Source organism: Filicampus tigris, chromosome 5 (genome assembly GCF_054856515.1).
Source record: "Filicampus tigris isolate MCC_2025a chromosome 5, RoL_Ftig_1.0, whole genome shotgun sequence".
Taxonomy (NCBI): Eukaryota; Metazoa; Chordata; class Actinopteri; order Syngnathiformes; family Syngnathidae; genus Filicampus; species Filicampus tigris.
Window position 1 is genome coordinate 403,946 of NC_141221.1, and position 23,454 is coordinate 427,399.

General features: G+C 49.3%; 1 protein-coding gene across 6 annotated transcripts in view; it reads right to left on the reverse strand.

The window, feature by feature from the left end:
- Positions 1 to 23,454, reverse strand: part of nos1 (nitric oxide synthase 1 (neuronal)) — a 51,196-nt gene that overhangs the window by 23,675 nt on the left and 4,067 nt on the right. For 3 of the 6 annotated variants that reach the window (XR_015086965.1, XM_086031889.1, XM_086031887.1), the window contains exons 2-11: positions 19,967 to 20,651; positions 14,095 to 14,197; positions 10,569 to 10,697; positions 5,573 to 5,718; positions 5,125 to 5,145; positions 4,685 to 4,847; positions 4,066 to 4,157; positions 3,445 to 3,586; positions 2,821 to 2,960; positions 12 to 186 (exon numbers count right to left, since the gene is read on the reverse strand). Coding sequence is in view for 5 of the 6 variants with exons in the window: in XM_086031889.1 (XP_085888015.1) it covers positions 12 to 186; positions 2,821 to 2,960; positions 3,445 to 3,586; positions 4,066 to 4,157; positions 4,685 to 4,847; positions 5,125 to 5,145; positions 5,573 to 5,718; positions 10,569 to 10,697; positions 14,095 to 14,197; positions 19,967 to 20,619 (1,764 nt within the window). In the remaining variant the exon portion in view is untranslated. Of the gene's footprint in view, positions 1 to 11; positions 187 to 2,820; positions 2,961 to 3,444; positions 3,587 to 4,065; positions 4,158 to 4,684; positions 4,848 to 5,124; positions 5,146 to 5,572; positions 5,719 to 10,568; positions 10,698 to 14,094; positions 14,198 to 15,685; positions 15,831 to 19,966; positions 20,652 to 23,454 lie in introns of those variants that run through there. The other 3 variants (XM_086031888.1, XM_086031890.1, XM_086031892.1) reach the window with 2 other exon arrangements.

Genomic DNA, 23,454 nt, shown 5'->3' on the forward strand with positions numbered 1-23,454 from the left:
AAGCCGACTACCTCCAGGATGTTGTAACGGGAGCTGTCGCAAAAGTCCCGGACTCCGATCTCGGTGCCCATGTACCAGCCGCTGAAGGGGCAGCCGGTGAACTCCAGGCCTCCGATCTCCAGCAGCATGTTGGAGACCGCCGGCAGGCTGTACCACTTTAGGTCCAGCTCCTTGAACCACTCGTACCTGAACGCAGGAAAAGCGCCGTTTCACAGACAGCCCCGCTCCAGATTTCACGGACGCAATCGGCAGACTAGTCGTCGCGTGCTCAGGACGTGCCACGCTTGGTATCAGGGATCAAGGCAGGACGTGCGGGCGGGGCAAGTGCGAGGCCTCGACAAGACCGAGACTTTACGAGTCGAGGACGAGTCGGGCCGAGACCGCCGCGCAACCGCGAGCGTAAGAATCCATTTGAAAAAGGCGTCAAGAGCATTCTCTCTTTTGGCCTTTTCTTTCAAATACATTTGACGGCCACAAACCGGCTCCAGAACTCTTTTAACTCATTTTATTTCAACCTCTTGCTGTATTTTTTTCAGACATCAGGGTAAAAGAGGGTCTGCAAATGTCGTTAAGGCATAACATGCAAAGTCTCATGAATCGATAAAATCACTGAAAAAACGGCTCCAACTTGATTGCGTCTAAGAAACATGAAACAGCAGTGATTGTTGACCTATATTTGTACGGAGGGGTCGGATAATAAGGCCCCCCTCTGCCAAACGCCCTCAGTCACACGTTGCAAAGGTTGCAGTCATCGCGGGCTTAGTAACGCGTGAATTTTAGCTACACTATTTGTTGTTCATCCGAGTGCTGCTTCTTACGTGCTTAAGGAATAGCAGATCCGTGCTGCTCTCGACCCCCCCCCCCCCCCCCCCCTCAGCAAGAAAGAAAATCCAGCCAGTCCAAGACCGAAACAGGACCGAGACTTTGGGGGGATGAGACGGGACCGAGATCTTCAAAATGGGGTCTCGAGACAAAGAGTGGTCCGCGGGCAGGCTTACAACACTGGCGTCTGGAACTCCAAGAGACTTGTCGGGCCGTTCCCCCAACAGCCGCTCCTTACTTGGGTGGAAAGGCCCGCCCGTCTCTTCAACATTGGCCTGTTGGCAGACTCGCGCGCCGTGCCAGCCGTTCCCGCTCGGATTTGCCGCTGGCGCCGCCCGCCGTCATGTCGCCGGCTTGGCAGCCGAGCGCTCGGAACCCCCCCCCCAACCCCCCACCCCCCGGCGCCTCCGAGGAGGCAGCTTTGACTAACGTGCGGCGCAACGGCCGCGTCGCTTTCGCGGCCGTCGCGGTCACCTTTGAAGGCGAAATCAAAACTCGTCATTTTCAAACTCGTCACAGTCATCTGCAGCGCACTGGGTGTTTTTGGGCCGCAAAAAAAGTGCTTCAATTTAACGGACAATCAGCTTTAATGGACGACCCCTAGCGGCGTCCTCCATTAGTCCGGTAAAAACCAGTTCGCCGAGCGGCAAAGGGGAGGCCAAAACAAGCATTAGTGCAAATAATGCCACGTCTTGGCCTCCCCGGACGCCCTCTTTTATACCCCGCTGGGGGACTGACGGCCAGCGGCCAAACTGCTACTGTCTGAATTACAATTGGCTGCGGTTGGACAATTTGGGACGACTCCGACTAATCCGGTCAGAAATGTCGCGTAGCCGATGCCATGAAGCCCCGCTCATACATGCCAACCGACACGTCTCGCAAAAGCCAAACAAACAGAGCCAATTGACAATGCTCCAGAGATTCAAACTACAAGGACACAGCACACTGGATCACACACATGCGCGCGTGCGACACCTCAATCATTGTCATCAAGTCCAAGTTCAAGCTCTTCAATTAAAATTCGGAGGGCTCCGGTTGCAAAGGTCCAAATGTAAAAATGTTCCCATTTGCATAACCGACCAGTCAAATTAAATCAAAATGCCACATTTCCTTTTCATAAAATTAATTTCTGGTTTTGCAAATTGCATCATTTGGTTCGGATGGGGGGGGGGATCCCCAAACTAACCCGAACAAGAATACATGTCATGAGTTTCGTGGGCTGCGATTGGAGCGGGCGTTTGGCTGGAGGATCCCTTTTGCTTCAAAGTGCCGCTTAACATTCCCGTCATCATCTTGCAACATATGAGACAAAAGTTTTGCGCTGGCTTCCAGAAATGGGAAAAAAAAAAAAAAATCAAGAAAATTCTGGTCCGTCCTTCCAAAAAAATAATAAGAATAAATGTTTGCCGTGTCAACGTTTGAAAAAGCTACACCATGTCACCAGTGCCTGAAATCTTTTAGGATCAACAGTTTGACTGGCTGGATACGGGTCACATGATCACAACAAGCGGCGCCGCGCTAATCAAAGCAGCCATCGGCGCAGTCTAACACAGGGGTGCCAGGGTGCGGCCCTCAAGAGCCCCGATCCGGCCCGTTGGAGGCGTATCCCTATGCCATCAGCTCATCAGCAAGCTTTGCAAAGGCCTGCCAACCATCTGGATCATTTGAATCAGGTGTGTTGCCGTTCCATCCGCAACAGGCTGGAGAGGGGATGTCGAGGACCGGACGTATGAGGAACAAAAACGGCAGCGAGCCACTGGCGGTTCACCCGACACGGACTCAAACCGTGGTGCGGCATTTGACGATGCCCGCCCCTCGTTATTAATGCTAATGGTACAAAACTAATTCAACGGAATGTAGAGGAGAAAAAAAAAAAAGTCATTGTATCATGGGAATGAATGAAAAGTCTGGAGAGAAAGCAGCATACAGTAGCCACCAAACACGGTGGGGGGTTTTTTTTTTGGGGGGGGGGGGGCAATTGTTTGTGGTGCGACTCACTTGGGGTGCGTGATGGGCACTTCCAGGACCAGGTCTTCAGGGATTTCAAAGAGTTCGGGGTCGTTGCCGTTGGCCTGCAGCAGGAGGGGCAACACGTCGAAGCGACCCTTGGGCGCCTTCCAACCCAGCTGCATGCAAATCTGACCCGCGAGAAGGGGAAAAAAAAAACAAAAAAAAAAAACAAGACCACCACCAAACGTATTAGAATTCACGAAAACAAGAACTTTTTCACGAGAACTCAACTCGGTCAAATTGAACAAACATTTCCATAGACAAACAACTAAAGGGTGCTTTAAAAAACAAAAACACAAACTAACTGAAACTACACTTTATAAAACTAACCAACTACATTTATAGCGAAAATGTCCTCTGCTTTTGTTCGTGGATTCATACATGAGCTTCCAGAGTTCATTTTCAATGTCATGATTGTTTGGCTGTTGGGTTTTGTTGCTTCAATAATAAGACAATATGAATAAAATAAGAACGGATTCTGCCAGAAAAAGAAAAAAAAGTCTTAAATCGGTCACCATCAAGCGTTTCCCCCGAAAAACTGAGGTTGGAAGGAAAAATTGATTGTGGTGAAAGGAAGGGCTGAATAGTTGCCAAGCGAGCAGCGTTGCGCACCTCGGTGAATTCCACATTGGCGGGGTCGCCCAGGACGCTCCCGTCGGGCCGCTTGTAGCCCGCGTAGCGGATGAGCTGAGCGTTCCACACGCGGAAGTCGCGGTTGCTGTCCGTCCTTTGTGGGAAAATGGTAATGGCCGACCTGCCATGTCACAAAAGCAAAGTTTTTTCACCTATGCTAATTCCTTTGCCCGTTTATGGCGTCTCATATTGTATGTTAGCATTCAGCTAGCAGACTGTTCTATGATGGGGTTGGAAAAGCGCGACTAGCGGCGAGCACTCAGCCATTCTTCAAGCAACCACTAGGCTTCACTTACAGCCAACCCATCGGCCGCTGGCACAATCTCGCGCTACTTTGAGGTTGCTTATTGAGACTGATGAATAAGAAAAACTGCTCCGACAGGGAGCAGATGGTACAAGGAATCCCTGACGCTAAGCTCGCGGTCCATTTGTTGCAGGGTGGAAAGGAGATGTGCCGCCGCTTATCAAAGCCACTCGCCGCCGCCCCAAGGTCAGGCCACATCGGCGAATGAGTGTGACGCCGTCAAATGGAGATGAAGTGTCACATGCAAATACGATTCTGTGGGATTTTTTTTTTTCTGGTTTGTTTGTTTTGTTTACCTGAGGTTGCCCTTGTTGGTGGCGTACTTGATGTGGTTGCAAATGTAGTTGTACATTCCATGAGCCGTTGTGCAGTCCCTTGCGTCGAAAACCTGAAACAGGAAAAAAAAAAAAAAAGAAAAAATGTCCCATTTGAAGAGTAGTGGCCAGAAACAAAGTATACATACTTGGTTACAGCACTTGCGTTTTTCAGCTATGTGTACTCGTCACATGGAGACCTAGTACCGATCCACGATGCCGGTCATCTTGCAATTTGGATGACATTTTGTCTGAACGGCTCCCGCAGAAGGGCGAAGGAGACACTTTGAGTGTCCGACAAAGCCCAGAGATTTGTTGAGGCTATTTTCGGCGCTTTACATTTTAGAAAAAAAAAAAAAAAAAAGAAAAGACTGACAGTGGAAGAGACGGATAGGATTCGTTGGTTGAAAAAGATGAAAGTGACATCTGCGCCTTCCGCCTGACAGCAGCAATTTGCGTCAGAAGTCGCGAGTCGGCGTGAAGGGAGAGAAAGTCAAGGTGTGGCCGCCGCCTGACATCCCCTGACCTCAACCCCACTGAGGAAGCTGAAAGGGCGCACGCCGACTCATTTGGAAGACAAAAGCCGATCGATTGGCGCCACCTGCAGTTTGGACCACTGGATCCTCCCCACGCAACGGGCGGCGTTCCTCCAGGCGTGTTTGGCTCCGTAGATGAGCTCCGTGTCTTTGAGCTGGTACGTCCCCGAGGCCTCGATCTCCTTGGTCACCTCCTCCAGCCGGTCGGCGTGCGCCTTGGAACTGTACCTGCGTGCAAAGGACTGTGTCAAAACCTGCGCACCGATTTCAGCAAATGAATCCGCTCCTCCAATCAAGGAGGGCTGGGGGGCGGGGGGCGCGGGCAATCAATTCCCGCATGATTTCAAAGTCTGATGATTTTCCTTTCTGAAAGATGTCAAGCCAATGCCAAGTCAAGAGGCGGCGCCATCACCCCCCAAACCCGTACAACTTTTTCATCCGATGAGAAGGCCAAAGATTTGCAGGAAGGGTCAACAAAAGTGGACTGAGAGCGGCGTGGACTTACTCGTTTATACCGCTCTTGGACCTAAAAAGTTCAACAAAAACATTCCTTTCACACAAGTGCAGTATTAGTGGTGCATTCACACTGTTCAACCTCAATGACGTCACAAACATTGCAAAATGTCTTTGGATCTGATTTAGGATGAAAACCGTCCCTGAGAAGGTGGATCTTTCCATTTCAAAAGACGGTCTATATGCGGCTGTCAAAAAGATTTCACTCAATCTGACAAAATCTGTGCTGGGACGATCACATTTTTTTTTTTTTGGGGGGGGGGGCGTCGGGCCGCACATTTTACTTTTTTTTTGGGTGGGGGGGCCGCATAGAACGCATTCTTGAAAAAACAATGTTTGGGTTGACGCCCGCTTTAAGATTGTCCTAAAAGGTGATCCTTCTGTCTCCTACTCACTACAATGAGATTTTTGGTGGGCTTCTAAGGGTGTACAGGTCTTGCCTCTTGATGGAGGTGTAGTACTGGTCGATGAAGTCCGTGGCCAGGGTGAGGAGCTCCTCTTTGGGCCGCACTTCGTCCGGCTTGCGGGCGTGCTGGTTGGGCATCATGATGGAACCCAGGCACACGTTCTCACCGCAAGTGGGCATCTGGAACCCCCCCCAAAAAACAGCATAAATGTCTACTCATGAAAGTGACGGCGCTAAGTGAAAATGGCTTCAGGTATGCGACCAGGCCAATTTTCGAATGAAAAGTGTTCCTGTGCCACTTCCGGCCATGGTTGAGTTTCATGCGGGCGTTTTTGTGGGTCTTCTCATGATGGACACGCACACAAAATGTCAGAGTGCTGAATCAAAGTGTCTTTGAGGGCAACCCCAGAGGGTTGCCATTTAGAAATCAATGATCAATCAAGAGCCCTTTTTCTCATGAGGTTTTTGTTGTTCTATTGTTTGTGGTGCCAGAAAAGCAACAAATGTTGGCGTCATCGTCGCGAGAAGCTTGCTTTTGGCCAGAAACGGTTGTTTTGGTGTTGGGCTGCTAATTATTCAACAAAGACAACAGCGAGAAATCAAACTTTTTTTTTTCTTTTTTTTCCCCCCTGGTGACAAAGACGGTCTTATCGGGAAGACAATTTTGTCGCGGGGCTCGGGAACGATGGGTCAGAAAGCCTTGAAAAGGTTAGCCGGGAACGGCATCCGCTTATTTGATCCGCGCGCTCAATTTCCGTGCGGTGTTTGGCCTATTGGTCTATTTTGGCCAAGCGCGTCCTTCCCGTGACGAGCCAAGTTTGGAGTGACACCGGAGCGGCCGCGTGTCGCTGCGGCAGGCCGTCACGGTCTGGCGTCGGGAGGCTAAACGACAGCTGACGTTGGAATGGTGCCAGCGGGCTCTGGCAGAAGTCTTCCGTTTGCGCCGCTGGCTTCCTTCTCTTCCTCTTCCTGGTCTGCATTTCCACGCTTCATCGCGTGGCCGCGCCTACGTGACTCACCGCCTCCGTCGCACATCAGCCATCTCGCGGTAAGGCGTCAGCAGCTTTCGGCTTGATCGGCATCAGTTTGAAAAAGGAGCTTTCATTGGAATTTGGAAGAGCAAATCCACACGGTTGTTTTTTTCTCTCACGCCATTTTCATGAAATTTGGTCCATATGTCTGTCATGAGGAGGCACAACTGAAAAATGTCACGCGAGGAAATCCGCAGCCACCAATTCCGCCATTTTGGTTGGAAGCAACCACTTTCTCAAAATTGGCTTAGCAGTGACCCTTTGATTTTTGGTTTTTTTTCAAAATTTGATTTTGGTCCCTTTGGCCAGTTTGAATATGGTGGGCAGATCTGTCTGAGTAGCCTCCCAAAAATCGAACCCTAACCCCAAACCGCACATGTCCAAATATGGTCACATTCATTTCGCCCCCCCCCACAAATCACAAATTCTAATGGTCCATCCCTACTTGGTCGGTCGCTTTTATGCAATTTAGAGCGGTGAAAAAAGCAAATAGACAAATAAGAAACACAGGTCCACTGCCGCTCTTGAAGGCAACTTAGGTGTGAGTGTTGCAGAGGTGTGGCAATACTACTTCCATTTCCTCATCACACGGAAGCCGTGTGGCAAAATGGCTGCCTCTATTTACTGTCTGGATGATTTATTCATTTCTATTTGATTTTTTTAGACAATGACGAGTGAAAATGGTCACTTCGTGGCTGGATTAAGTTGGCCTGTTTGTTAATATGGATCGACGTGATGCGCCGATGCAGAAGGACCCTCGATTGGTCAGTCTTCGTTTCATTTTAACATCCGCTTCAGAGACGCGGTTAGTTGGCTCATTGTTTCATTTATTGCATCACTCCTGCCTTTAGAGCTTGAAGAAGAAATTTTGTCAAGACCTCGTTGGGCAGACGTTTGTTAGTTAGTATGTACAGTATAAATCGCCAACAGAGGGCGGCGCCATGGAAGAATCTTGCCGAGGGCGCCGCATTGGCACGGGCCGGCCCTGCCGAGAGCGTACGGCTAAAAATAAGAGGATATACTGTACAGTATTAAAGGCGGAAGATTAGAGTGGAGCGAGCGAGGAGAGTGCGAGAGGTGACGGCGGAAACAACAGACGAGAAAAGGGATGAGCGCGCGTTAAAAATAAAAGCAAATTGGGGGCATTGCGGGCTGACCCTTTTGGAGGCGGACGACGCTGGCGCATCACATGCGCCACGCTAATAAAACGGCTCGCTCGCCACTCGTCGGCTTATGGAGAGCCAGCCGGCCGGCCGACCGGCCGGCCAACCCGCCGTCGTTGGCCAATCGCGCGGCAACTTCCTGGTTGCCTGGTAACTGCCGGCAATTGTCAATAGTCGGGCTCGTAGCAAGATAGCACCGCGCCCCCCCATTCCTCCCCCCACCCACCCCCCTGTTCGGAGGCCACTGCTGAAATGTGGCTTGTCTGTTCAGTACTTTTTTCATTAAGTTTGCTTTACGAGTCTCAACAGGACTCAAAGCAGATTTCCATTCCGACGCCATCGGGATGTTTTGGGCCGCCTGTCGCTTTCCGTCATGGGCCGAGCGCGTCACTTGTTGGCTTCAAACAACTCCGCTTCAAATTCCCACCCTCCTCTGACCGTGAGCCCACTTGAATCACCACGCCGCATTTAAAAAAAAAAAAAAAGAATTGTAATAAATGCAATTGATGGTTGACTTTTATTGATCTGCTTAAGGCAATTGCTAACAGATTCTTTTTTGGCAACGCCGCCTTGGCTGCATGCAGTAGATAAAGAGTAAATGAGTAAGCGTACACCCTAAAAACAGTTGGATTAAACCATGGGTGTCAAAGTCAAATGGACGGAGGGCCAAATAAAAAAAATTGCGACAAGCCGAGGGCCGGACTGTTAGAACGCTCATTGAAATGTTTTCAAATATCCAGATTGGATCGGGTCTCGCGCCTGCTGATGATGTCACGCCTTATATTTCTGGAATACATTTCCTTCTTCCTCAATGTTTGTCACCCTCCTGGCTGTTGTGTTTTTATGTTGGGAGTTACTAAATAAAAACTAAAACAAGTACGCTACTGCAACTTTTGCGAGGCAGCTCGTACGTCACTTCCGCTTATGACCCGAGAAGAAGCCGCTGCCCGTCTTGTGAATCACGATCAGTGGAACGTTTGCGTTTCTCCTGCCAAGCTGGAAACAATTTTCACGCCGACTCGGGCTGCAAGATTGTATGACGTGTACACGATGTGAAGTAAAACGGAGAGGATCGTGCGATTGGTATGATGTCTCCGGCTGACCCTATTTTAGAGTGGCAAGGTATGAATGTGGGTGATCCTGTCAGAAAACACCGGCCCGTATTCCACTCGACACGTGGTCTGCAACAACACAGACAAAGAATAACCCGGCAACACCATCCGATGCACATCCAGTGGTTAACAATATGCCTAAACATGACACTTCACTGCATTAAGCAATTAAACAGCCAAACAATACATACAGTACACATTCACACGTTACGTCACTAGAACAGTTAGCATACTAGCCGAAATAACTAACTAGTGTTCATCAACGTGACATCCGTCACTCACGAGAACATTTCTAGGCTATTATGTACGGCAGTTCGCCGACGACAACCTAAATAACCTTTTAACATTTACACACAACAACAAACGCGGTGAAACACGGGAAGTCTGCAACTACCGAGTTTGCTGGCACGAACAAACTACGAGCTGTGCCGAAGGAAGGAAAAGGAAAGAAACCGGCTATCAACACTCTGCGCCCGAGGAGCGTTCAACGCCTGCCCACGGCGTGGGACATCTGGGCGCTACATCGAAACTCACTGAATTGATCAAATGCCAACAATTGCCAATAATAAAACAACGCGAGATTTCTAACGTGAAGTATTTCTGAATCAAGCGTGTTTTACCCCGAATAACTTTTCACCACCATCCGATTCTGAAAGCCACGAGAAGTGACGCGAAGTCTTCGGTCGGCACGTAGACGACAGAAGGACGATCCTCGCAAAAGAAGCGGTAATGTTTGTTATAACAACAGCCAGGGGGTGGCAAACATAGATGCAAAGAAATAGCGCAACGAACGGTTGTCCCACTGCATTGGCGTCGGCTGCGGCCCACACTAGCCGGTTGGACTAATCAAAACGTGATAATCAAACTACGTCTGTGTTCTCGGAAGACGCTACAATACATTTGAAAGCGTGACGTCATGGGCCCGATCACACCTGCTACCCACACCGGCCTGCTGCGGGCTGCGGGCCGGATGGAATGATAAAGCAATTATCATCCCAGGGGCCGTAGAAAGCCGCATCCGGCCCGCGGGCCTTGACTTTGACAGATGCGGATTAAACAGAAGACAATTTGGGGTCGAAAATGGACGATGCACTACTTGGGCGATCCACTACTTGCACAAGAAGGCGGATAAATATTTTAGCGGCAATTTTTTATTATTAGCAGCATGTAGAATGGATGGCGGATGGCAAATTGCGTTGGAAATCAGATGTTGACTTTTCGCGTGAGACGACAGGGTACTCGAGGGGACGGACAATGGGAAAAAATGGACCACGTACAAAACCCGAGTGGCAAAGAGCGATGGACAAGAGGAAGATGAGGAAGTGAAACGGAAAGGTTAAGAAATGTGACTCCCCGGGTGTTATTGTTGCAGCTTTTGCTTTGTTTTGTTTTGTTTTTCCATTTATGTTTCGTTTAGCTGAAGTGTGTTGAAGAAAAATAAAAACCAATCTCAGTGCGTACGCATGTGCGGTTAGGTGTGAACGGAAGGTCGACTTAGCAATTAGCATGGCCTCACTCCGTCTTTCCTTGCCATAACCGTCATGACAAGGGTACTTGTTCGAAGTGAAGTGGAGCCGATTGGCCGCCATCAAGGCCGCGATGACCGACTTAGCGGCGGCGGGAACGCTACAGTTGATGTGAGTCATGACGTGTCAACATTTGATGATTTGTAACGTAGGCGGAGCTTTGTTTCTGGGAAGAAGCCAACTGCTTTGGCGCCTCACCTTGCTGGCGCTGTGGAGGAGCGTGTCGTTCAAGACGCTTCCGCTCTCCCAGTTCTTGATCTTGACGAAGCGGGGGCACTTGGAGGGGCTTCCGTTCTGCAGCGTCTTGGTGGGCGACCCGGCGGGGCCCTGAGAGCAGACACCGGGCGTCATTTCATGCTTATGCACACAAAGGCTAGCATTCTTCTCCCACAAAAAAAAGGAAAATCTCCTTTCCCATCGCAGAGGGTTGCCTTGCTTCATTGTGGATTTCTGAGCTTTTTGATTGATTTTTTAAAATTTTTTTCATGGCTTCCAGATGCGTGCCTTCAGCGTTGTACCACATTGTGCCTGCCGCAGCACTACATGGGCACCACTGAGCTCTATTGCTAGACAAGCAGCGGACGGTAAAAGCCCTCATCCATATGTCACAGTTTTGGGGCGTTTTTTTTGTACAGTTGATAGCTTTTATTCTGCAGTCCCTTTATTCGGGGTGTAATTCCACTGTCGGCCACTAGATGGTAGCACACTATGTAGTTTGACCCTAAATTTGAAAGAAGAGTGAAAACAGGAGGGATTTGAATCTCAGCCTGGTTTTATTTTGCTGAATTGAATCCTTCTTTTTACATCTACAGAAAGTAAGAGCTGAAGGTTTATTTGCTAATGAAGATTATTGATGACCGACCTTGATGATATTAACAGCGGAGCCTCGATTTAACCGACCCGGATTCAGCGGATAGAAAATAGTGTCCAGTCAACTCAAAACCCAAAACCCCATTTCTAAAGTCACCGTTTAAGTGTGTTGGGCACAATTGGGTGCAATTTGTCACAGTGCCAGTAAGTGGTGCTGTGGTGCCATGAACAGACAGAGATTGGTTACACGCTTCCGGCTTACTCATCATAGCTGCTTTGAAAACTGCTGGCAGTCAGTGCGTTCAAATAAATCAACTAATAAATAACGTAAGGTCAAACCCGAAACGTTTCTTGCAGTCATGTTGTTCGTGTAATCAGTTCACATCAGCGAGGACACCACCTCGATGGAACGGATTCATGCCGGCGCCCTATTTGAGTTGATGAAGTGCATGATGGGGGACGGACCAACTTTGACCACACTCCCCATCGACTTCCTGTTTTCATTTGAAGGACCTCTAATAAATACAATCGGCCACTAACGGCGGCTAACCTTTCAACCGGCTATTGATTGAGCACAGGCCCGCTGTTTAAGATCGGCGCAATCAATCACGCATGCTTAGTCATGGCACAATGCAGTGGTACACATATACAGACATATATACATTCTGTACATATATACATTCTGTACACATATATATATATATATATATACATATACATATACACACATATATACATATACATATATATACATATACATATATATATATATAGACACACTTTTTTTTTTTAATTATACATATCTATATAACTATCTATCTGCATAAAGTTTTGACTTGACAAATGACAAAACAAAGGACTGACTGGGGGTTAGTAAGTAAATATTTCATTTATGCGGCGCTGTTCTTCACGCACCAACAAGCGCAAGTTTTGGGGGATAAGTTATGCAAAAAAAGTAAAAAAAATCTAATGAAAAATCTATGCGGATGAGGGAGAGCGCGCGTGGCAGCCCGGGAAAGCAAAGCGTAAAAGATTGGGTGGGACGGTTACGATGCGCACGACGGCGACCGAGAGTCGACACTTTTCGTGGACGTGAAATGCTACATTATGCAGGAGGAGGGGGGATGGGGGGCATGCATGGCAATTCCCGCAGAAGAGTGTGAGGGAGGGACACTTAGGATGAAAACTTTGCCCACCACGTCGGGCTTGATCAAATTAAACCCGAAGTAATGCCACTTCCTGCGGCACGCACGCACGCATTTGTCTTACTTCATTCGACAATGCACTCTAATGTAAGACTTGGACCTAGAAATTTGAAAAATTGTTTTGAATAACATTTGAAAAATGTATTTTGCCTATTATTCATCTACATTTACTCTTGATTTCATCCTTTTCCAACTAAGTGACATCAAATGTATTTGACTTATTACAGGATTTCACCATTTTTCAAAATGGAAATCAAGTGAATCGCACCATTGACAGCAACATTTGAAAATTCATTTTGCCTTTGTTTTTTAAAATCACAGTTTAATCACATGGTAGAGCAAATTTTTCATATTATATGTACATTCTACAATAAATCCAAATACGAATCAAGCATGAGCGCATATTTATTAAAAATGAATATAGTAACCAACTCCTAATTCTATATTGATATTTTATAATACAGTATAATCAATTTGTAAATGTGAAAAAAAAAATTCCTTTTCATGAAAATGAAAAATGTCAATTAGTAAAAGATCATCATGTGCATCTTCAATTTTGAATAGAAAAATATTTCATGAAAAAATATTCAGAAATTGATGAAGTTTTTAAAAAAAATTAAAAATAGTAAACCACATAACACCTTTGATGACTTTGAGAAGGGTGGGGGGAGGCGGGGCGATCCTGATGGCGAGCGCCTCCATTTTGCCCCATGGGAGTATTTTGAGGATCAACACAGAGCATGTACAGATTAGGACACCATCGGCGTAATCCGGATTAAACATCGCCTCCGTGGCAACGGCTTGTCGCCGGAACGATCTGAACGGGACGAGGCTTGGGGGGCGAAGTGATAGGATGATTTTCTTCTGGTTTGTTTTTTTTGTTTTTTTCCAGAGGATGCACAAATTCGCCAGCTCACTTGGTAAAAGCACAAGTGAGGGATTAGAGACAATCTACAAAAGCAGAAGTCTCACTTCTACCAGAAAAAAAAGCTGCTCTAGTTCTTTCGGCTGTTTACAAAATGAGCTGTAGAAAACCCCAAAATACCATTTCCTGACCCAACAGTGGAGGAAATCATCTTTTTGTCACAGGAAACGTGACTTTGGCACCAATTCTTTCTGCTTTTGTGACACTTGAAACTATAAAAGAAGAAATACAAGACTGAGGGCAGCCTTTCTAGCTCATTTCCAGAAAAGACACCAAAGGAACGCGCTGTGAACGATACTGACTCAGCACAAGGCTCAAACTGAACCTTGGTGGCTTTTTAGCATGTAGTGCATATATATATATATATATATATATATATATATATATATACATATATATATATATACATATACATATATATATATACATATATATATATATATATATATACATATATATATATATACACACACACACACACACACGCGCACACATATATACACACGCGCACATATATATATACACATACATAAATATACATATATACATACATACACACATCGAGATATCTCAAAATATGCAAGGCTGCCATCTACTGGCGCGTGTTTGTCATTACCATACTTTCCAAAGAAAGTGCACTGAGAAACGGAATTGAGCAGTAATTGCAAGTGGGTTTCCAAAAGTTGAAAGCCGTTTTTCAAATTTTTTGGGGATTTTGTCCCCGCAGATTTTAAGCAGCTGCAGAGAGGCCGCACAGCACAGGTACTTTTGTCGTCTTTTTTACCTGCTCGGCCTCGATATTGTGCAGCACCACCGGCATGTTGTCGCGTCTCCTGTTGTTTTCGGACGAAATCTGCGGCGAAGTTGCGTTTGCCACACTGACGTCCCTGCAACAGAGGACAAAGGGGGAGGCGGGGCGGGCGCATTGTCAGTCGCACGTGCCACCGACAACAAACACGCGCACTGCTCACGGAAAAAAGGTGTCAGGGTGAAGCCGACTTCATTTGAGCCGTGTCAACTTTTTCTTTTTAATTGCATCCGCCTTGTCTGTGCGGCTCACGTTCGGTGGGAATCGGACAAGATCTCCTTGTCTGAAGGATGAAATGAACCTCCGACGTCAGCTTCGCACCAAAACGGCAGACTATCGTTGTCTTCTCGGCCACGGTTTTTGTCTCTTGCGTTGAGCAAATGTCAAACACGGTCCGGAGCCTGAATGTGACAAAACATTGGAGGGCGGGCTCCCACTTGAAAATGTATTTTCAGGCAGGCACGGCTTCTTGACTTTTTTGTGGGTCTACGCATGACAGACATGCCTAGCAAATGTCATTCTATGGAGCCAAGCAGGTTTTGGGGGCTGAATTGCACAAGTTTCATCTGAAATGATGACTTGTACATAAACTTGGGACCCTTTTTGCGCATTGTCAGGACCCTTAGCTTCTTGAAACGATCAAAGAAGGTTTCCGGGGCTGCGTTTGACACAACATGCTGGGAGCGGGTCCCGATGCAAGATCGGGCCCGACCAAAGCATCCTGTGCGTGTAGCTGCTTGAGACTTGGGCCTACTTAAGATGTGGACCAAAGGGCTTGTTATCAAGTCAAACGCTCAATTGGAGAGGTCATTGCAAGGGTTGTTCCCGGTGCAATTTTCAGGTAACACGGCCGCCGCTTGACTTGACTTGACTTGACTTGACTTGACTTGACTTGACTTGACTTGACTTGTGTGCCTGCGGGCTTGGCTTCTTGAGACTTTTTTGGCCGGTCCGCTCATCCTGGTGAAAATGAAAGCTGAGCCAAACTGGCCGGCTGATCAAAGTGGACGATTTTGCTGATTCGAGATGACAGACAGTATGTCCCAATGTGCCTAATTGGCAGCCAGGCTCGTCATCCACTCGAGACGAATAAAAGTGTGCCCCAAAGACGCCAATGAGAGCCTTGCATGGTGTCATTTGCTCTTGTATTGCCCACGGTGCACCTGGTCTTTTCGCTTGTCGATTTCAAATGCAGTTTGCTTTCAACAAAGGCCTCGTTCGCCTTCGGAAAACTACCCACCTTGCGTGAACTTTTCCCTTTGCCCAAAGTTTGGAGTCTACAATGAAAGTCATTTTGCCACGACGGCGTGCCGGGTTGGCTCCCGGTGTCAAAGGCCGTCCGTCCGTCCGTCCGTCCGGCCGGCCGCCCGCGGGCCGCCTTTGGCCCTTGCGGACCGCCCTTGGCCCTTGCGGACCGCCTTTGGCCCTTGCGGACCGCCTTTGGCCCTTGCGGACGGCTCCTCAGCCTAAAGCTCTCTGGGGCATCCCCGTTCGACCAGCATCAAGACGACACAAAGCAACGAGCGCAAGAAAAAGCAGCGATGGACAAGGCCGGGCAGACGCTTACCGCTCCATCAGATCGACGTACGGGTTCAGGCCGGCAACGCGGCAACAATCTCTGGCGGATGTGGGAGGTGCGCCGACGACAAGAACGTCTCGTCAGCGTTGTCCACGCGCGCACCTTTAAGTAGCGTCCCTGCAGCCAAAAGAGGCGCGGCCTACCGGTATGACCACGACGACAAGAAGAAGAACAAAGCCTTTGACTGGTGCGCTCGCTGGCTGCCGATCATCTTGGGCGTGGCGTGACCCAAGCGGACCGTGGCCCAAACCGGTTCTTCTGAGCTTCACGCAAAGTCAATACAGGTTGTTCCTTTTGATCATCGGCCAAATAACGGCTGTGAAGTGACAGCAAAGAATGTCACTCGACACCTCGCGGAGAGGTTTGCGGCGGGAGCCCGCGACGCTTTATCTTCTCTGCGAGCGACATGCCGGGAATGCTCGTCTGCCAGCTATAATGGAAAACTGAATTATTAAGCGCTCGTCAGCAAACACTTTGGGCACCCTGGCTGGCGTGCCTGGCCAGCCGTCGGCTGTGAAATTAAACAAGCGGCATCAATCTTTTGTGAGCCGATTCACAACAGCGGCTCACGTTCGGCGTGCAAACGTCTTGGCGCCTATGCCTTTCGGAGACTATTCCGGTTTCTCCGCTGCAACAAACTGGGATTCGGCGCCCACTTCCTGTTTGAAGGCGCAACGAAGGGCATCGATCGTTGCCCCGGGCCCGCGATGTCCCAAAAGGGGAATGCGGTGACGAGGGAGGAGGAATGTTCCGAGCGGGGACAGAGCGAGCGATCGGCCGGGGCGATGGCCGATGTTCCCAGGGCCGACAAGAGATCAATTTCAAACGGAATTCTTTTGTGAAATTGACGCTGAACTTTATAAGGGATGCTGCTTTTACTTTCCGTTTGAAAGATTGAACGCAAAAAGCGAACATTGAACATTTCCGTGATGCTGACGTTTCGGGCTCCTAATCTTTCACTTTCGGTACGACTGGGCTCATGCGAGCGATCGGCCGGGGCGATGGCCGATGTTCCCAGGGCCGACAACAGATCAATTTCAAACGGAATTCTTTTGTGAAATTGACGCTGAACTTTATAAGGGATGCTGCTTTCACTTTCCGTTTGAAAGATTGAACGCAAAAAGCGAACATTGAACATTTCCGTGATGCTGACGTTTCGGGCTCCTAATCTTTCACTTTCGGTACGACTGGGCTCATGCGAGCGAAGGCAACGCGGCCTGGTGTCTTGTCGCTTGTGAAGAATGCGGCCATGCCCGTCACGTGCCGTCGCCTTCCGAACGCAACCACCTTGGTATTGTGCTTCCCTGCCGGTCCAGCGGCGGGGATCCGGTCTTGTCCGCCGGAACCTGCGCGCGTTCGCGCTGGCGGCTTTTTCCCGGCTCCCGAGCGCTCCTTTGTCTCCACGCGAGCGCTCCAGGGTGGCCTCTCGCCTATTGGCCGCCGCTCACGCCGCAGTACGGTCTGACCAACGGGGTTACAATGGTTTGGGATTTGCCAGTATCAGTTGCCCATTACTTCATTTTGACTCTCTCTTTTTTTGTTTTTTTAATTCATTTCATTTCATTTCAACTTGTCCTTTCACAGTCCAGCCATACAATCCCTGGAATTTCTTTCACATTTTTTCAAACGGTTATGGTAAAAGAGGGTCCGAAAATGCCTTGCAGTGAATGAATTAAGAGCAACTTTGGTTTTATTATCTTTTTGAAAATGCTTTGCTTTAGTTTGTTTTCATTAGTTTTGTTTTTAATATATAGAGTATTTTTCAAGTGCCACGAAAAAAAAACCAAAAAAAAACCGTCACTCAGTACTCTGTAATAAAGTAAATGACAATTCTGAAACAGCTGAGCTTCCTTGTGTGGCAACAAAGCAATACAGAAACCAATGCAATTCAAAAATGAAAGCTCATGAATGATAGTAGCTGACAGACAAAAACCAAGAATGTTTTAGCACTAATGATAGTTTATAGCAATTATAGTTTCACCTCTTTTCCATTTTGTTTGTATTTACTTTTAAGTACTATTACTTTTATTTGATGTTGTTAACAAAAACAGGGGCGCAGCCACAACATGGCTCATTGGGTGGGCCTGCAAAAATCAGGGCGAGCCTGAATATTTCTCTCACTGAGCACGATCGTCCAACTCATATCTATATTCGTATATTCAAACAAAATGACAAACGCAATAATACGAAGTTCAGATCTGCCTTAGACGAGCACAATGGTGCCATTGTAATATTCAATCAAATAAAAAATACAACGAAACACAAATTCAAAAATAATCGAATCGTAATTTACAACAAATGATCTTTTTTCATGAATCTCACTGGGTGGGCAGTCTGTCAATCCGGGTGGGCCACTGAATACTCTATTTTTTTTTTTTTCAATTTTAGCTTGACTCATTGTGTTAGTTGTTAACGATAATAATCACGCACGCCAGTGAGGGGCAAATGCTTTTCCGATCTTCCCCTTGGAAAAACCCGAGCAGGGCACCGTCTTTGAGATCAATGCAAAGGTGGGCCTTTGACAACGCGGAGGCCTGCCGGCGGTCGACTCCACGTGGCTCCCCGTTCAGGAAAGCAGGTCGCTCATCACGCGCTCGCCAATTCCGAGATCGGCCCGGACTTAGGCGAGAAGTGGTCGCGCTCAGCAAACGTCAGCGTGGGGGATTCAAATGGCGGGAGGGAGGCCTCGAGGGAAGGAGGGAGGGAGGGAGGGAGGCCTCATTAAGCAGGCTAGCTAAGCAGGATGCGGCTGGATCGGCTCGGAGGTTCTTCTTTGCTTCCTTTCCCCGTCTGCGAGACGGCCATCGATCACCGAAAGGGGATTTGATGACGGATGAGAAGCTCAGGAATGAGATATTGATCGGGGGGGACACCTCGAGTGAGTCCAACGGACGCCATCCGGTTAGCGGGAGACGGAGGCCGTCCGGCCGAGGACGCGGCGGCAACTCGGACGGCGCCGGAATCACGGTCTCCGTTAAGTGGACGAAAGGTGACGCCGCGCTGCTTTTGGCAAGTGCTTGGCAAGTGCTTGGCCGCCTACCGGGAAGTTGTAGCAATACAAGGCCAACATTCATTCAACACGACCAATAACTTGGACAAAACAAAAGAAATAGCTCTTCTGCTGCCAGGTTATTTTTGGTATCTCATGACGTGTGAAATGCCATTAAAGCCCGAGGCCACGCTCGGCCCTAATCCCGACGACATGAAGGACTTGTCCATTCCCGAGCCTTTCTGCATGTTGGCCGAATGCCAAACGAACTCAACAAAGTCACGTGTTTCAATTCGAGCTCATTTGACGGTCAACCAGTTCCCTCGACGACGATCACTCGTCAAAGTGGTTGTGGCTTAACGTGACTATCCAGTAGTTGCGGATTAAAGGTTGCACCTGCGAGTTGCCGTGGCTTCACTCGTTTCTTGGATTAGGGAAAACAATGATGTTTGATGTTAGAACATTCCAAGCGGTCGAAGGTGCGATACGTGTGCGGCGCCTGTGCGGGCGCGTAAGGATAAGGGCTGGCGGAAAGGAATTCTTGCTCTTAGCTGCGTTCAATGAGCATCATACACATAAGCGCAAGTGCAATCATCAGCAGGCGACTTGAACCTCAGCACTCGGTCAGCTAAACCTCACAAAAGCCTTCATCAAATGGAATCCATTTGGGCGTGGGATGCCCCGCGTCAACCGAGCGAAACATTTCCCGGTTGCGACAGTCGCTCACCAGTCCTCTGTGTCATGCCGTTCACACGTAAACGTCAACAAGAAACCAGAACCAAACCAAACTGTTACTCAACGGTCAGGAAGCTCGCAGTGATTTCAAAACGGGTTTGCCCTCATTTTTCGGCATCTATGTAAGTGAAAGCAGATGGTTGGTTGGCAATCTGTGGCAGGAGGACCATTTGATACGCATTTGGATTCTATCCCATTCAATGGTGTCATTTCAAGATGTTCCCAAAATGCCTAAATTGCCGCCACCGCCGCAAAAAAGGCCTACACGCGTTCCACGTGTCCCTCCGCGGACGCAAAGCATTCCATCTTGAGCCGGTTCAGCTCATTAAGGACATCTGCGCAAATATCGCCATCTGACACGTTTGGAAACTAATTGGGAAGCGGGCGCGGGCGCGGGCGCGGGCCTTCCCCTGGCACATTTCGCCACACTTGAAACTACTCAGCTCACGGGTGATCGGGGAAGAAATTGCCGAGCTTGAAAGTCAAGGCCCCGGCATCCCCAAAGGGCCCCCCCCCCCCCCCGGCCGGCGGTTTCGCGCACTTACCAGGACACTTGAACGCCGGCGTCCCTGCGGGCGGCGTTCCTCTGGCCCTCGCCGTTGAGCTCCTTCTTGCTGTTGCGGATGAGGCGGAGCACGGGCTCGATCTCCTTCAGCAGCTCGTTATTTTCCTCCAGCCCGTTGCAGAAGAGCCCGCCGCGGCCCCCCTCCCTCGTCAGCAGGGGCTCCTGGGCGGCCAGGAGCGCGATGGAGGGCGACGAGAGGTTCTCGATGGCCCTCAGCTGAGGCGAGCAATTCTCGTAGGATTTGGAGGGCGGGAAGGCGGGCCGGGTGACCCGCACGGTGCGGGGGCGGCCGTCCCCCGACAGGGTGGTCTCCAGGTGGGTGCTGAAGCCCTGGGGCCCGCGCAGGATGAGCACGGCGTGGCTCTCGGGCGACACGTTCTTCAGCGTCTCCAGGGCCCGCTCGTAGCTCAGCTCCACCAGGGGCTTGTTGTTGACGGCCAGCACGATGTCGCCCACCTGGACCAGGCCGCACTCCTCGGCCGCCCCGCCCCGGATCAGGTCCGACACGATGACGGGCGGCTTGGAGACCCTCTGCTTGACCAGGAAGCCCAGGCCGCCCACTTTCCTCTTGAAGAGACGCACCGAGATGATGTTGGGCTGCAGCTGGCACACGCTGGCCTCAGGCTCCTGCATGGCGTCGGCCGGCGCGTGTCCCCGAGGAGTGTCTGCACGGACACAAAAAAGAATAAGAATAAGAATGCCTTTATTGATCCCACAGTGGGGAAATTGTCACTTTTTCAATTTTCACAGCAAAAGAGACTCGATTCCTTTCGAGGGGAATCGGCACTCGGCTCCCTTTCTGTCCGCGGCTATTCAGCTCCGGTTTGACGGGGAATGACGATCGCCAAACAAAATAAAAAATGTATCTGTTGATTCATTGTTGAATCTGGTTTTTAATGCGTTTGAAATTTCCCTCCGTACATTCAAATACCTTTTTTTTCCCCCCAAATTGACGGTGCACAAAGATGCGTGAAGGTTTTTTTTTTGCTTTTGGTTTTTTCGCTTTTGGTTTTTTTGTTAGCGATTCAGATGCTGGTTGTTTGGTCCGTAAAAAAAACGTCAAGCGGGCAGAAATATTGCTCGCCGCGGTCCCAACACAATCGGTCAACAACCGGTCGGCTTTCATAAAGGACTTAAGAAATCGGAGGAAATTCACTGTCGAGAGGCTGGAATTCGGAACATTTGGACAGCCGTAGCTCTCTAAATAACTGATCGATTATCAAAAATAAATACCGAGGAACTTGATCAATCGATTAGTTGTCGATGAATCGTTGCACTTTGAACCGTCGCAACCCAGTGTCTCGGATTGCTGTATTGACAAAAATAAATACGTTAATAAATTGCCCCCAAAACCAGTCAGGTCAGCGTACGAGAAACGTGTCGAGCCTAACATAAGAGGACACACCCACAAGTCTCGAGGGCCCGTGAACAGGAAGTCAGCCATTTTGGTTGGAAGCAGAGATTTTGTTCAACTTTGACCAACTCCCAATGAGGAAATCTGGCCAACAGAAACAGAAGAAGAGACCCTTGACTCATGATCCGGTGCATATGTGAAGCTCTTTGAGACTTTCCTGGGATTAAGGGCTATAGAAATCAATTTGACTTGACAAGTGACATTTCCGATGCAACATTTCCAAGCATTTGTCTTGCAAAAATGGTAGCCTCCCAACAGCAGTTTGCCTTGAGATTGGGTGGACATGTCATGTCTACCATGACAGGAGGCACAACAAAGTCTCAAGTAGCCATGCCAAAATCTGAACAGGAAGTCGATGGATCGCTGGGGCAAATTCTCCTACGAGGGTATTTGTCCAAATATGTGACCCTAAATCCCAAACATTTTTGAGTAGTGCTGTCAAAGTCTGTTGAGTTGCGGGGGGGGGGGGGGGCATTCCCCCCATGACGATCTCAAGTGGGCCGAAGCGGGGGGCCTCGTTCCCCCCATTACGATCTCAAGTGGGCCGAAGCATGGCTGAATATCTTTCGATATCAGGCATCAAATTGCCAGCCAGTCGGACGACGTCTTGGACGTGGCCGTCAGGTCGCCCGGGTCAAGTGGACCAAATTAGCCACATCAGTGACTCCGATTGCGAAATTGCGGTTGACGTTCTCGCGGGATTCCTCCACGGGCCGGTTCCTGGGCCCGCAGCCCGTTTCATTTGACAGTCCTGCTTTTGAGGAACGGAAGGCTCATTCCAAGCTCGATTCATGTTCACTGAAAAAAATTAAAAAACGTTCCTTGTTGTAACTGAGAGAACACCTGAAACACTCACTATACTTACGGTATGTATACACACCTTTTACGGGTGCAATTATCTTTTCAAAGGGGTGGGCCGATTCGCCTCGGGCACATCTCTAGGCTCTGAGCAAAACTGTATTGTTCAACCTTCCCCGCATGCAAACGAGCTCGTCGGTACGTGACGGCACTGCGGGCTCGTTGTTGGTGAGCGCACAGCCCCAAGACACTTGTGGTGCGTCTGTACGAATCCAACTGGCGAGATTCACCGGAGGAGCAAAAACACCGAAGCTAGTCAGGCACCATCAAATGTCATTTGGGGACATTTTCCATGACAAATGCGCTTGAAGTCGTGACCGCGCGGCTGCGTAGCTCGAGCATCTCCCAACACTACACCCTTGGCGAAGAAGGCCCAAAAGGGGCCCTTTTCCGTTGTACAGCGCCGACACGAAATCCGCCGCGGCCCACTTACTTCGCCCAAGTGGAGAGGCCGGGCGATAGACGGCCTCCGATCGTCCCAGCCCGCTCACGGCCTCTTGGCCCCGCCCTCAAGTCCAGGCACGGACGCGTGCACTTCTGACCCCGCCGGCCTCCTCCGGGCTGTCCGACGCCTTCCCCCGCGGCCATATCGGCACCGGAGCAAAAGCTCAAGTCAAGCCAACTGCACTTTGGCAACAAACCCGTTTGTCCACGCCGCACACTTCCGATGGGACCGCTGCAGAGCGATCGGACGCACAGACCGAACCGGCCCATCCTGCTCTCCTGAATACTTCTTACATCCTATTGATCAGAGCCTGTGCTATTCTCTTTTGTTTTGGGGGGCGGGGGGGGGGTGGGGGGGGGTCCACCACTGGGGGGGGGGGGGTCCACCACTGCACGATTGCGCACACACCGTTGAAGGTACCTGCACAAGTCAAGTCTTAAAACAGGCAGCTTGGCCCGACTCGGTTTGCAACTCTTTTTCCCCGAATGCCGTGTTACCGGGGCGATGCGATTCTCCCGCAACGCAGACAAAATATTCCCACTGAAAGCGACTCGGCTTCAGTGTCCAAGGGACCGGAGCCGCCTCTTTTTGCGAGCGACACTGACAACTGTGTTCACATACGCGGAGGCGATTTTGCTCTCATTTTCTTCACACTCTTGCCGTCTTTAGCTTCCAAAATCAAAACTTTTTTTCCCACCCATAATTTCAAAACAGCGGCCCAAAATGGAGGGGGTTTTTTGTTGTTGTTTAT